The 15,465-nt window shown below is 34.4% G+C and overlaps 2 protein-coding genes across 3 annotated transcripts; both read left to right on the forward strand.

Moving 5' to 3' along the window:
• Positions 1-538: 538 nt before the first annotated feature.
• Positions 539-5,483, forward strand: LOC108762227 (uncharacterized). 2 transcript variants are annotated; one of them, XM_018509131.1, is made up of 3 exons: positions 544-616; positions 706-1,649; positions 1,734-1,915. In XM_018509131.1, the coding sequence occupies exon 2, from the start codon at positions 863-865 to the stop codon at positions 1,601-1,603; it is 741 nt and encodes a 246-aa protein (XP_018364633.1). In that variant the 5' UTR covers positions 544-616; positions 706-862; the 3' UTR covers positions 1,604-1,649; positions 1,734-1,915. The 2 variants fall into 2 exon arrangements, with proteins under 2 accessions (XP_018364634.1, XP_018364633.1); XM_018509132.1 differs by lacking the exon at positions 1,734-1,915 and adding an exon at positions 5,231-5,483 and having other exon boundaries at positions 539-1,649.
• A 1,279-nt stretch (positions 5,484-6,762) lies between these two features.
• Positions 6,763-15,151, forward strand: LOC108762224 (uncharacterized). The gene is made up of 8 exons (XM_018509128.1): positions 6,763-7,076; positions 7,869-8,005; positions 8,367-8,713; positions 9,578-9,778; positions 9,899-10,225; positions 13,200-13,436; positions 14,245-14,460; positions 14,581-15,151. The coding sequence occupies exons 1-8, from the start codon at positions 6,927-6,929 to the stop codon at positions 15,072-15,074; spliced, it is 2,109 nt and encodes a 702-aa protein (XP_018364630.1). The 5' UTR covers positions 6,763-6,926; the 3' UTR covers positions 15,075-15,151.
• Positions 15,152-15,465: the final 314 nt, after the last annotated feature.

Genomic DNA, 15,465 nt, shown 5'->3' on the forward strand with positions numbered 1-15,465 from the left:
TTTTTTAGAGAGAATATACGCGCAGAGCACACAAAGTGCATGGATTCGAGTCAGTTGCATTCAAATGCAATAAATGGTTACATAAGATATATACCTTACCCCATAACACTTATAAAACATGTAGAAGATTAAAATAGTTACCGTACACTACTTCATATATGTATGTATTTAGGCATAGTTTATTTATCTTAAACATAGCAAATTATTCAAGATCGTCTTAAGTACAGTCTTAAGAAGTTATGAATCAAAGGGTCGAATTAGCGTCTTAAGTCTTGAAATAAGAACGGATTATGAATATCGCCCTTAGCAGCTAATCGAAAAAGCCGACATTAATTTATGTTTCCAGCCATATATGTATGAGCTTCTTTCTCGGTTAAAGGGAGGCGCGTGACGTATATTGGTGCATCATAACAAAGAGATTTAGAGAACAAAGATTCATTAGCCATTGATGGAGAAATTTGTGAATGCCCTACAATACTGTAGAGGTTTAGATTTCGCGCCTTACTCTCAAATCAATGCGCGAGCGCGACTATTGACGTATTAGAGAACTAACGTAAGTTATCAGACCGGTATCTAATATAAACATCGCGGCAATGACATTGAGATGGTGACTATGGTTTGTATCACGAGTCGAGAGGGCTTTGGATTTTATATAATATTATAACTAAAGTACCGATTAAAAGTAAGAAATTTTCATAATTTAAGACTTCGCGGGATCGAAAGTTCGAGAGATCAGTTCGAAAAGAGTTAGACTGTTCGATCATGGTGTGAACAATTGCCATGTTATTTCTGAGTGACTATAAAAATAAAAAGAGAGAAAGAGAGTGAGAGTGAGAGAAAGAAAGGAAGAAGCAGATTCAAAATGAAAGAACTGACCACATCAGAATTAAGAGTAATACTGAAATTTAAGAAACTTCCAACCACTGGATTAAAAGAAGATTTGATAAGACGATTGCAAGTAGACCAACAATATCCGTCTCAGACAATAAAGAAATCAAACGCTCTATTAAGTGAAAAAGAAAGAAAGCAAGCAACAGATGTAACAGCAATAAGATACTTTACCAATATGAGTATCACTCAGAAAGAAAATGAATTGTATCGGAGAGAGGCTATATTATATCGGAAAGAAAAAGAACTTGCTGAGCGGGAATTGGCGTTTATGAAAAAAGAACTCGAGAAGATTCAACAAGTTCAGATAAATACGAATGGCCGTACACATGAGAAAAGCCGCTGTTTTCATAAGACGTTGGATGATCGACATAGCGGTGGTGATCGCTTGGTACCCAAGCGGGATGAAGACACTAAGCAACGAACGGAACGTAAGAGAGAGCAGTCAAAAACACCTAGCCGTTGTCTTAATTGTGGTCAACGTGATCATTCAGAAGCTAACTGTCGGACGAAGTACAAGGATGCTAAGTACCATTTCAAGTATACGAAGAGGCATGTCGCTTCCGAATACTACAACAAAAATGAAGAAAGAAGACATACTTATGCTAGGGAGAAGCCTGAGAGTAGCCGTCCTGGCCCTCGCAGAACCATCCAAATTGAAACTCCCGCACGGTACTACGGTCGACGTGGATTTCATTTTCCCGATGTAAAATGAAATTAGGCTACATCCATTTTAAAACGTTGGTGATAAAAACATTCTGGTACGTGCCACAAATAAAAAATAAGCATATACATTTACATTATAATTATATATATTTATGTTTATACAATTTTTTTTGTTATAGCCTAAAGTAATGATGCTCAACGTGCGAGTTTATTTTTGTGGCCCATCGGCATAGTCAGAAGGATATAGTTGTACTTTTCATTTTATACAAATGAAATAAACACTATGCGATCCGTAATTTATTTTCTATTTCTGAAAATGGCCATTGAAAATAATCCTTAAAAAAGTTGCGCATCACTTGTCTGAAGTATCGATTAACATTGCATTAATATACATATACATATACATTCATTAGTACACGTTATTCAATTTTTCATTCATACGAGTATATGTACAGCGTTTCTATAGAAAAATTCTTTATAAACATATAAAGCAATAGTATTAGAATAAAACGCTATGTTCCATCCTGGATGTTATTATAGCAATTGTAACAGTGAATTATTAATTTTATATATAGCGTATTAAATCAATTTATTACTTACAAATACAAGAAACACTTCTGTTCTCAATAAAAAGATAAAAAAAGACTCATGTATTTCATGTGATCCGTTTCAATATGAAAATAGCTTGGAGATACTTGCTCTGCTTATGCCCAATTTCTTCATTCCCAGATAAGTTGCGGATAACCTTATCCAAGAGATATTTCCATTGTATTCTGGAAGATATCTCTTGGATAAAGTTACCTAGAGGTGAAGAAATTGGACATTAGAAAGAGAACGATCTGAGTATCTTGTATTCAGTGCAATAAAATAATATATCATGTATTTGTTTAGAGAAATCTCTTTAACTAATTATTTTTATATCATTGCATATTATTTGATAATATCAATGGATTATTATTATAAAATAAGCAGTAAAGCACAATATAATCTGTAATTCGTGTTAGAATTTAAAAGAAAATACTGTTCATAGTTTTCATTAACAATAAATAAAAATAAGCTTCGGTCAGAGTTAATGTACATATTCGTGCTTTTTAATAACACTCTGTGTGAATTTATATACATTTTCCAATTCTGCAAAACTACGCTAATACTTTCGGTCTTGAAACAATTTTAAATTAAAACTGTAATAGCAGAGGAAAGGCCCCTATTATGAGATACCGAGTTTATTTTGGATAAATGCTAGAAGTCTATGGGCAGAACTTAAAAAAATAATAGGTCATTTTGAAGGGAATTTAATAAGCTTTAAGATAACGTTATATAAAGTTTAAATCAAATTCCATTTTTTTTTAAATTAAAGAAATGTAAAAAGTGAGCAAATCACAAAGTCAAAAAATTGTGCTCCTAATATGAGATGCCCTGAGAAATCGATAGTAAAACGCAAAACATATCAGTATTGTAATTAAAAAACTTTATGTCATGTTTCTAAAATGCGAACGAACACAGCCAGCGTGCGTGAAAAATGAGCATGCGATGGATTATACCCAGAACTCGTCTTCAGGTAGTTGGAATCAAGCATCGCAGAAATAGGCACTCGACATTCATTCCGGTTGTCCTTTTTATTATAGTACAATGACATTTACTCTTTAGCAACGATTTTCACTATAACATAGGAGCATGAGTTATTTCATATTAGAAATACCCTGGGTATCTCATATTACGATTTAAACGCCTTATGGTTTTATGATCATCAAATCTAACTTCTGTAATTAAACAATTCAACATATCTCGTATTTTTTTTTAGTACGACCTTACTCTATCACTTCATGAAGAATGTATTGCCAAATATTTATTTATTAAATAATAAACAAGATTTAAAGGCTCATCTCAATGAAACTTGAAGATATCCAAATTCTAAAATCTTTTTTTACAATAACTACAGGCACGATCTAATAATGAATTTTCTACTAAATAGTTTTCAATCCAAGAGCAATAAATTCATGGTGGAAAAAAAAAACCAATAGATTTATTAGTTTAGCAGAAACGCCGCTATCTCATATTAGGCGCCTATCTCATAATAGGGAACTTTCCTCTAATATCGTGAATTAGATATTAATTTCAATAAGCATCTTTTTAAAATACTATTAACTGAATACTGTAACTTTACGGTGTTTTAAACAGATACTCAGCATTACTATTTAATTTGTAATTACAATTCCAACAGCCTCAAACAAACTTGCATATAATATATAACTGCGTAACTATATACATAAAAAAAATTATCCAAGCGTATTTTTATTATAAAGACGCACATAAAATGTGATTGAATAATTTTCTTTATGCGATTATATAAATTTATCTGGATGAATCCTTACCAATTCTTAGTGTTACGTCTGTGATTCATATTGTATCAGTTGTTGATATGAAGTAACTCCGGTATTTACGCCAAGGTTTCACGCGTGAGGATTTACGTCGCAGAAATCAGAAGTTAAGCTAGTCATACACTTTCCGTAACAGTAAGGTTTTTGACCAATCACGTTGCTCGATTGTTACGGTTACGATTACGAACGACCGAGTCTAATAATGCGATTGGTCGAAAACCTACGTTACATTTATGGTTACTGTTACGGAAAGTGTGTGTGACTAGCTTAAGGATAACGCATACGCAACCATTCTGATACATACCTTCGTGTTATATGAGTATATAATGTATCGTATAGAGTCATGTCGCGCGGCGAACGATAAACACTTCTGCGTTCGGTGCTCAAAAGTCATAACACACAGTGCAATCAATCGTTATTACGATTACTGACGTATTAGTGTTACGAGTGCGGATCGATGCAGATAAATATCGCGAAGGATATTAAATGATATATTGCGAACCGAGCAGGTTTTTCTTCGATCCCATATTATTTTATAATTAAAGTAACGATTAAAAGAAAGAAATTTTCATAATTTGAGACTTCGCGGGATCGAAAGTGAGACGAGTTCGGAAAGAATTTGGCTGTTCGATTGTGGTGTGAATAATTGCCACGTCGTTATTTCTGAGTGACTATGGAAATGAAAAGAGAGAAAGAGAGTGAGAGAAACAAAGGAAGAAACAGATTCGAAATGAGAGAGCTGAGCGATTACACCGCGTCAGAATTAAAATTAAAACTGAAATTTAAGAAACTTCCAACCACTGGATTGAAAGAAGACTTGGTAAAACGATTGCAAGCACACCAACAATATCCGTCTCAGACAATAAAGAAATCAAACGCTATATTAAGTGAAAAAGAAAGAAAACAAACAGATGTAACGGCAGCAATAAGATGCTCTACCAATATTAGTATCGCTCGGAAAAAAATTGAAATGTATCGGAGAGAGATTAAATTACTTCGGAAAGAAAAAGAACTTCTTGAGCGGGAATTGGCGTTCATGAAAAAAGAACACGAGAAGATTCAACGAGTCCAGGTAAATACGGATGCCCACACACATGAGAAATGCTGCTGTTTTCATAAGCCGTTGAAAGATCGACATATCGGTGATGATTTTCCCAATGAAAAATGGAATCAACCTACATCCATTTTAAAACGCTGGTGACAAAAACATTCTGGTACGTGCCACAAATAAAAAATAAGCATATATATTTACATTATAATTATATGAATTTATGTTAACATAATTTTTTTTGTTACAGCCTAAAGTAGTGATGCTCAACGTGCAGCTTGCTTAATTATTTTTGTGACCCATTGGCATAACCAGAAATATAAAATCGTACTCTTTATTTTATACAAACGAAATAAACTGCACTATGCGATCCTTAATTTATTTTCTATTTCTGAAAATGGCCATTAAAAATGATCCTTAAAAAAGTTGCGCATCACTGGCCTGAAGTATCGATTACCATTGCATTAATATGCATATATGTATATATATATACATACATTCATTAGTACACGTTATTCAATTTTTCATTCATATGAGTATATGATTAGAATAAAACGCTATGTTCCATCCTGGATATTATTATAGCAATTGTAACAGTGAATTGTTAATTTTATATATAGCGTATAAAATCAATTTATTACTTACAAATACAACAAACATTTCTATTCTCAATAAAAAGATAAAAAAAAAGACTCATGTATTTTTGTGATCCATTTCAATACGAAAATAGCTTGGAAATACTTGCTCTGCTTAGAAAGAGAACGATCTGAGTATCCTGTATTCAGTGCAATAAAATGATATATCATGTATTTTTTTAGAGAAATCTCTCGAAACTATTATTTTAAAACTAATTATTTTTATGTTATTGCATATTATTTGATAATATCAATGGATTATTATTCTAAAATAAGTAATAAAGCTCAATGTAATTCGTGTTAAAATTTAAAAGAAAATACTGTTCATAGTTTTCATTAGCAATAATAAAAATAAGCTTCGACCAGAATTAATGTAAATATTTATGCTTTTTAATAATACTTCCGTATGAATTTATATACATTGTCCAATTTTACAAACTACGCTGGTATTTTTGGTCTTGAAACAGTTTTTAATTAAAACTGTAACAGTGATATCGCAAATTAGATATTGATGTCAATAAGCATCTTTTTAAAATATTGTTAACTAAATACTGTAACTTTACGGTGTTTTAAATAAATATTCAGCATTAATATTTAATTTGTAATTACTATTCCAACTGCCTCAGACGAACTTGCATATAATATATAATTGCGTAACTATATATATAAAAAAAATTATCCAAGCATATTTTTATTATAAAGACGTACGTTAAATGTGATTGGATAATTTTCTTTATATTGTCGGTTATATTGTCTAGATGGATCCTTATCAATCCTTAATATTATGTCTATGATTCATATCGTATCAATTCTTGATATGTGTGTGTGGAGATAATTCCTGTATTTACGCTGAGGTATTACGCACGGGGATTTACGTCGCAGAAATCAGAAAAAATATGAGTAAGGATAAAACGCACGCAACCATTCTGATAAATGCTTGTTTTATATCAGTATGTAACGTATAGTCATGCCGCGTGGTGAACGATAAATACTTCTGCGTTCGGTGCGTAAAAGTCATAACACACAAGTGCAATCGTTATTAACGGTTACTAACGTATTAGCGTTATAAGTGCGGATCGACACAGACAAATATCGCCAACGATATTAAACGATATATTGCGAACCAAGCGGGTTTTTTTTCGATCATATAATATTTTATAATTAAAGTAACGTTAAAAAAAAAAGAAATTTGTATAATTTGAGGACTTGTCCAAAATTAGAAACGAGACAAGTCTGATAAGAGTTTTGGTGTTTGTTTCAAGTGTGAACGATTGTTGTCGTGTTTGAGTGACTAAAAAACGGTTACTCAAAATGAGTAATTTTACCGTGAAAGAATTAAAGCAACAACTGAGAAGTAGGAACCTTCCAGTTACTGGCTTGAAGGCGGATTTGATAAATCGGTTGCAAACAAACTCGTCATATCAGTCTTATACAAATTCGTCTTATACAAGAGGATCAAAGGTAAATGAATGGAAGGATTCTACTGTATATGAATTACAGACGCAATTGAAAAATAGGAACCTTCCAGTTACTGGCTTGAAGGCGGATTTGATTAATCGGTTGCAAACAGACACGCCGTATCAGTCTTATACAAATTCTTATACAAGAGGATCAAAGGAAAGTGAATTGAAGGATTCTACTGTATATGAATTAAAGACGCAATTGAAAGCTAAGGACCTTCCAGTTACTGGCTCGAAGGCGGATTTGATAAATCGGTTGCAAACAAACTCGTCATGTCAGTCTTATACAAATTCGTCTTATACAAGAGGATCAAAGGAAAGTGAATCGAAGGATTCTACTGTATATGAATTAAAGACGCAATTGAAAGCTAAGGACCTTCCAGTTACTGGCTCGAAGGCGGATTTGATAAATCGGTTGCAAACAAACTCGTCATGTCAGTCTTATACAAATTCGTCTTATACAAGAGGATCAAAGGAAAGTGAATCGAAGGATTCTACTGTATATGAATTAAAGACGCAATTGAAAGCTAAGGATCTTCCAGTCACTGGCACAAAGGCGGATTTGATAAATCGGTTGCAAGCAGACACGCCGTATCAGTCTTATACAAATTCGTCTTATACAACAGGATCAAAGGAAAGTGAATTGAAGGATTCTACTGTACATGAATTAAAGACGCAATTGAAAGCTAAGGACCTTCCAGTTACTGGCTCGAAGGCGGATTTAATAAATCGGTTGCAAACAAACTCGTCATGTCAGTCTTATACAAATTCGTCTTACACAAGAGGATCAAAGGAAAGTGAATTGAAGGATTCTACTGTATATGAATTAAAGACGCAACTGAAAGCTAAGGACCTTCCGGTCACTGGCACAAAGGCGGATTTGATAAATCGGTTGCAAGCAGATACGCCGTATCAGTCTTATACAAATTTGTCTTATACAACAGGATCAAAGGAAAGTGAATTGAAGGATTCTACTGTATATGAATTAAAGACGCAATTGAAAGCTAAGGATCTTCCAGTTACTGGCTCGAAGGCGGATTTGATAAATCGGTTGCAAACAAACTCGTCATGTCAGTCTTATACAAGAGGATCAAAGGAAAGTGAATTGAAGGATTCTACTGTATATGAATTAAAGACGCAATTGAAAGCTAAGGATCTTCCAGTCACTGGCACAAAGGCGGATTTGATAAAACGGTTACAAATACACACGCCGTATCAGTCCCATGTGCAAACAATGGATACTGAGAGAAACCGGATCACATCTTACGAAAAACCTACGATGGACGGCAAGTGGTATAAAGGCGGATTTGATAAAACGGTTACAAATACACACGCCGTATCAGTCCCATGTGCAAACAATGGATACTGAGAGAAACCGGATCACATCTTACGAAAAACCTACGATGGACGGCAAGTGGTTCACACATACCAAAACGGTAGTGCATGCCGCAGATTTGACGAACGTTGCAACAAAAACCTATAGCAATCTAAATAAGATTCGATTTGAAGATACCAAAACAGCGGATGCCGCAAAGGTAACTAACGCGACAGCAAGAAACTCTATGGATAGGAATCTGATTCGATTTGAAGACACAAAAATGACAGCAAGTGTCACAGAAGGAACGAATACGACAGCAGGTAACTCTATCGATCCCCTGATAGCAAAATATTAGCAATTTGGGGCCAAATTGGCAGTAAATTCGATCAGATTTTGACTACAATATCATAGTCATCTGTGTCCGCATTTGTCAACAAAGTCTGCTGTCAGGCTGTGTGAGCAGATTGGTGGAATCGAGCAATTTGCTCGAATTAGGTTCTGCTCTCGATCTATTGTCAGGTTATGCAGAACTTTGTTCGGTTTCTACTATCAATATGCTGGCATAGTGTATATTGCAGACTGTCATATTTCTGATGATACCAATTTGCTGACAATATCACATAATACAAACTCTGTGTACAATTTCTTGCCTCTCTGTAATCAAAAATTGGTAATAGGTCCTGCTCAAAATCTGTCTCCACAGGCTTTGCTATCAGAGGATATAAATATAATTCGACTTGCAGACACAAAAATGATAGCGAGTGCCGCAGAGTTGATGAATGTGACAGTAAAGACTCATCTATTATACATAGAAGTCGTAGACAGTCGTAGGGTTTCAAGTCATAATAAATTGATCAATTCTATAAGTCGAATATTCTCCTTATATATGACTGTAATTGATCAAAATCCTATGACTTGAGACCCTACAATCGTCTATGATATCTTTGTGGAGAGCCTTAATATAATATAGAAGTAGTATACAATATAGGGGTCTACAATATAGAAGTCGTAGCGATCGTAGGATTATAAGTCATAGAAAATTGATTAATTGTAGTCGATTATTCTTCTCATATTTGACTGTGATTAGTTAAATTTCTACGACTTAAGACTTTATGACTGCTACGACTTCTATTGTAGGCCCCGCGTAAGAAACTGTACTGATGTAAATATGTTTTGGTTTGTAGAAGATAAAACGGTAGCGAGTACAGAGGAAACAAGGACCCTTGTTAATATGAATATGTTTCAATTTGGAGACACTAAAACGACAGCGGATGCTGCTGAAGCGACGAATGCAGCAGCAAAAAGCTCTACGAATATAAATGTGAATCGATTTGAAGACACCAAAACGGCAGCAGGTGTCACAGAAGTAACGAACACGACAGCAGGTAACTTTACCAATGTAAATATAATACGATTTGAAGAGACAGAAATGATAGCGAGTGCCATAGAATCGATGAACGCGACGGTAAGAAATTCTACTGATGTAAATATGATTCGGTTTGTAGAGGCCAAAGCGGTAGCGAATGCCATAGAGGAGACGAACGCGGCAGCAAGAAACTATATTGATGATAACATATTTCGATTTGGAAAGGCCAAAACTATAGCGGGTGTCACAGAGGAGATAAATCCGACAAGATACTTTGATGTACATATGATATGGAAAAAGATTGAATTGTACCGAAGAGAGAAAGAACTTGCTGAGCAAGCGTTAATGTTAGCTCGAAATGAAATTGAGATGCTTCGATATGCTCTGATTGATACCCACAAAAAATATGTTGCTGTTTCGAAAAGATATCATTTGATGATGACGACGGTGAATCTGTCCCAGATAAGATAGGTGCAGTTGTAAGCAGCGACCGGAGCATAAAGACCGAAGGCATTAACTCTGATCAACATTGTTTCAATTGTGGTCAGCATAATCATTCGGGAGCTACTGTCTGACAAAATACAATTAAAATATTTTAAGTTTTAAGTTTTAAGTTTTAGCGAGGGAAGGCATGTTGCCTCGGAATACCTTAAGAAAAATGAAGAAAAAGGAAATAGTTAAAAGTATGAGAGCAGCCATCTTAGCTTTTTTCGTGAGTCCATCAAAATCATCGAAACCTATTATATACTACCGCAATCAACACTTATTTTAGTAACTGTATCCCTACTTGTTTCTCTGAAAGAGTCCGAAATATGTTTCATGCATACTTCATATGTATTACACATTGGATATTTTATATTGAGTTTATCTCTTTCTACAAATTTACAAACTTTGGAATTTACGCCGCAGAAGTTAGAAGAAATAAAAGGACGTGGAGTAATTTTTTTTGCATGCAATTACTGTCATATACCTTTATGTTACATAAATATTGTGTTATAATTTCAGTTTTTTATTGTTAATGTTAACAAAATTATTGTAAATTAAATCAATAAATTGATCATAAAATGATTACTATAAGAAATATAAAAGACTTAATAGTTATCTATTCTTAAGACTTAAATTATGTTGTAATATATATGCGTATCACGTTTAATTATATTCATACTGAGGAAGGTCTGATTCAAGACCGAAACGTCTATTTATTGTATTAAATATATTAACTTTAAGCCATCGATATCAGGCGTTCGTGGTTATATGTCTTTTTAATTACATTGTCTTAATAGTTATTTTGCGATACATAACTATAGAGAGATAATAAAGGATGGAGTATACAAGCAAAATACAAGTGCTTAACTCTTATATTTTTGATTTAGCTTAATGTTTTATATGTTCCACCTGTTTGGAGAAAGAATATACGCGCAGAGCACACAAAGTGTAGCTCAGATTCGACTCAGTTGTATTTAAATACAATAAATGGTTACATAAGACATATACCTTACATCATAACACTTATCAAATATATAGGAGATTAAAATAATTACCGCATGTACTACTTCGTATATGTAAATATATATTTATAATTCTTATTCCCTAATAAAACTTTGTAGACACATTTTGTAAATTACTGTGGTAATTGATGTCTTATTTATAAGTATTACTTGTAAATTTTATGATCTATGTGTCCTATCCATGAGTGATCATATATCCCACTTGTATGGATATACAGCAAAATATAATATGTAAAGATTTTTAAAAGTTCTTCTTCAAATACAGAAAATAAATATTTCATGTTTTTAATTGTTATAGTAGTGGACAGTATGAAGTTTTTGTAGGCATAGTTTACTTATCTTAAATATAGCAAATAAGACTTTATAAAATTAAGTTTTCGCTAGATGTGGCATATATGTATTATTGGTTAAATTCCAATATATATATATATGTATATTATATATTTCATGAAATAAGTGATGTATATATGCACAATATATTTATATTTTTTGACCGTATATTTGAGAAACTCAATTAATACTAGAAATTTAACTGCCTATTACGGTCGGAGCTGGATCTTCGTTGCTTTTTAATAATTCAATCTTGAATTACTAATATATGTATACTATATATGTACTTGCATATATATCATATTGTAATCTTTTTCTAACTGCGCGCCGAAATATTTTCCCGGACTAAATAAACGCAATTAGAAAAGCACAGTTAGAAAAAGACTACAATGTGGTATATATGCAATATGGTATATATGGTACATATATAGTATATATTATTAGTAATTCAAGATTGAATTATTAAAAAGCAACGAAGATCCAGCTCCGACCGTAATAAGCAGTTAAATTTCTAGTATTAATTGATGTATATACGTATACGCATTACCCAGTGACGGTTATCTCAATCGCGCGACTTATATCGAGAATTCTCTTAGTAGCTAATCGAAAAATCCGACATTAATTAGTTTATGTTTCAGCCATATCTGATTATCTGCATGAGCTTCTTTTTCGGGTTAAGGAGGCATGTAACATGTACTGACGCTTTTTATTAATTTCTTGACATAAACCTTTTTTCATGTTTTTATCGATGTAGCATCTTCTATGGCTCAGGCGTCGATTTCCAGAGACGAAAATGACAGTGGATGTCGATGAATTGATGAATACAACGGTAATGCTGATTCTGCAACGAGTCTATACTAGGCCGTGGTCCGAATCATGCTGACAACGCTCATGAGCATTATTTGTCTTCGTTTAACATTTGACAAACAACAAGGATGAAATGATTTTTAAGCGTGTGAGCGTGTATCGGACCGCGGCCCTAGTCTGTAGTCGGAAGTCAGATGATCTGTTTTCTGTTCCTGCACTAGACTGTACTTAGAACTTTTTCTCGCTTTCGCGACAAATATCAAACATACACCTATCTCACTTTAAATTCCAAAAGAATATACACTAGTTCTGCTATAGAAAACAAACCTTTAATCTTAATCAGTGAAGTTGGTCAATCAGAGTTAGTCGTTGGCAACTATTGGTCGACTACACCGATAAAACTCAGGAGCTCCTCTTACCGGTGATGTGACGACAATTTCCGGTTTGCGCTACCACTTGGTAACAAGTGGTGGGGGAAGTCTCCCAGGAACGTCGACTACCGACTCATTGGTCGCGTTCAGCAGACTCAACTATTGTGGAGCAGATCCGTGAGCGCTCGTTGTTATTGGTGTATTCTTCTAGATCATCCAATAGCAGCGAGCGCTCACGGATCCGCTCCACAACAGTTGAGTCTGCTGAACGCGACCATTGGCTGCGTTCAGCAGACTCGGCAGTTTTGCAACCGTTTTATGATTCGTCGCGCTGATTGGTTTATATTTTAGTTTTAAAGAAATAGTCCAATCTGAGCGAAGAATCATAAAACGGTTGCAAAACTGCTGAATCTGCTGAACGTAGCCATTGTATCAAGAATCAGCATGAGAAACTCTACTGATGTAAATATTCGGCTTGTCAAAACGGTAGTGAGTGTCACAGAGGTGAAAAACGCGGCAACAAAACTCTCCGTCGAGGATAATAGCACTAAAGGACGATCTTTATTTGAATATAGTAGACAGCTAGCGAAGGCGAGGAGATCGGTAGCGAGATACTGTACCAAGATGAATATACAATTTCGAGACACCAAAACGACAGCAGGTAACTCTATCGATCCCCTGATAGCAAAATATTACCAATTTGGGGTTAAATTAGCAGTAAACTCGATCAGATTTTTACTACAAAATCATAGCCATCTGTATCCGCATTTGGTTATGCATCTGTCAACAAAGACAGGCTGTGTAGCTGTGTTAGAAAATTGGTGGCCGAAATCGAGCAGTTTGTTCGAATTAGGTTCTGCTCTCAATCTGTCGTCAGGTTATGCAGAATTTTGTTCGGTTTCTACTACCAATGTGCTGGCATAGTGTATATTGCAGACTATTATATTTCTGATGACAGCAATTTGCTGACAATGTCAGATAATACTGTACATTTTGTTGCCTTTCTATAATCAAAAATTGGTAGTAGGTCCTGCTCAAAATCTGTTTCCAAAGGCTTTGCTATCAAGGGATGTAAATATAATTCGACTTGCAGAGACGAAAATAATAGCGAGTGCCATAGAGTTGATGAATGCGACAGTAAATGCTCATCTACATAGAAGTCGTAGACAGTCGTAGGATCTTAAATCGTAAGAAATTGACCAATTTTATTCAAAAATTCTTATATTTGACTGTGATAAATCAATTTCGTATGACTTAAGACCCCACAATCATCTATAATTTCTATATAGAAGAGCCTTAATAAGAAGAGCTTAAGTCGTAAAAAATTAATTAATTATAGTCAATTATTCTTCTCGTATTCGACTGTGATTAATTAAATTTCTACAACTTAAGACTTTACGACCGTTACGACTTCTATTGTAAACCCCGCGTAAGAAACTGTACTGATGTAAATATGTTTCGGTTTGTAGAAGATAAAACGGTAGCGAGTACCACAGAGGCAATGAACGGGGAAACAAAGACCTCTGTTAATATGAATATGTTTCAATTTGGAGACACTAAAACGCCAGCGGGTGCTGCTGAAGTGACGAATGCAGCAGCAAAAAGCTCTACGAATATAAATGTGTTTCGATTTGAAGACACCAAAACGGCAGCAGATACCATAGAAACAACTAACACGACAGCAGGTAACTTTACCGATGTAAATATAATTCGATTTGGAAAGACATAAATGACAGCGGGTGCCATAGAATCGATGAACGCGACTGTAAGAAATTCTACTGATGTAAATATGATTCGGTTTGTAGAGGCCAAAGCGGTAGCGAATGCCACAAAGGAGACGAACGCGGCAGTAAGAAACTTCGTTGGTGATATTTCGAAAGGATATGTAGGAACATTTCAGTTTGGAAAAGCCAAAATTGTAGCGAGTGCTGCAGAGGCGACGAACGCGACAAGAAACTTTACCGATGTAAATATCAATCGATTTGAAGGGACCAAAATGGCAGCGGGTGTCACAGAGGAGATAAACCCGAAATACTTTGTTGATGTACATATGATATGGAGAGAGGCTGAATTGTACCGAAGAGAAAAAGAACTTGCTGAGCAAGAGTTAATGTTAGCTCGAAAAGAAATTGAGATGCTTCGACAAGCTCTGATTGATATGGCTACTCGCCCACAAAAAATATGTTGCTGTTTCGAGAGGATGTCATTGAAAGATGAAAACGGTGAATCTGTCTCAGTGTCCAGACAAGATAAGTGCAATTGTAAGCTGCGACCGGAGCATAAAGACCGAAGGCATTAACTCTGATCAATATTGTTTCAATTGTGGTCAGCTTGATCATTTTGGAGCTACTGTTTATCAAAATACAATGGTGTTAAAATGTTTTAAGTTTTAGCGAAGGAAGGGATGTGCCTCGGAATACCTTAAGAAAAATGAAGAAAAAGGAAATAGTTATGCCATTTAGAAGCATGAGAGTAGCCATTCCAGCTTTTTTTGTGAGACGATCAAAACCTTTTGTGCTACCGTTATCAACATTTATTTTAGTAATTGTGTCCCTACTTGTTTCTCTTATAGTCCAGAAATACGTTTCATGCATTGATATATATTACGCATTGGATGTTTTATATTGAGTTTATCTCTTACAAATTTACGAAGTCTTTTATTTTGCATATTTCATTTAATTACTTGCATT

Source organism: Trachymyrmex cornetzi, unplaced genomic scaffold (genome assembly GCF_001594075.2).
Source record: "Trachymyrmex cornetzi isolate Tcor2-1 unplaced genomic scaffold, Tcor1.1 scaffold282, whole genome shotgun sequence".
Classification (NCBI taxonomy): Eukaryota; Metazoa; Arthropoda; class Insecta; order Hymenoptera; family Formicidae; genus Trachymyrmex; species Trachymyrmex cornetzi.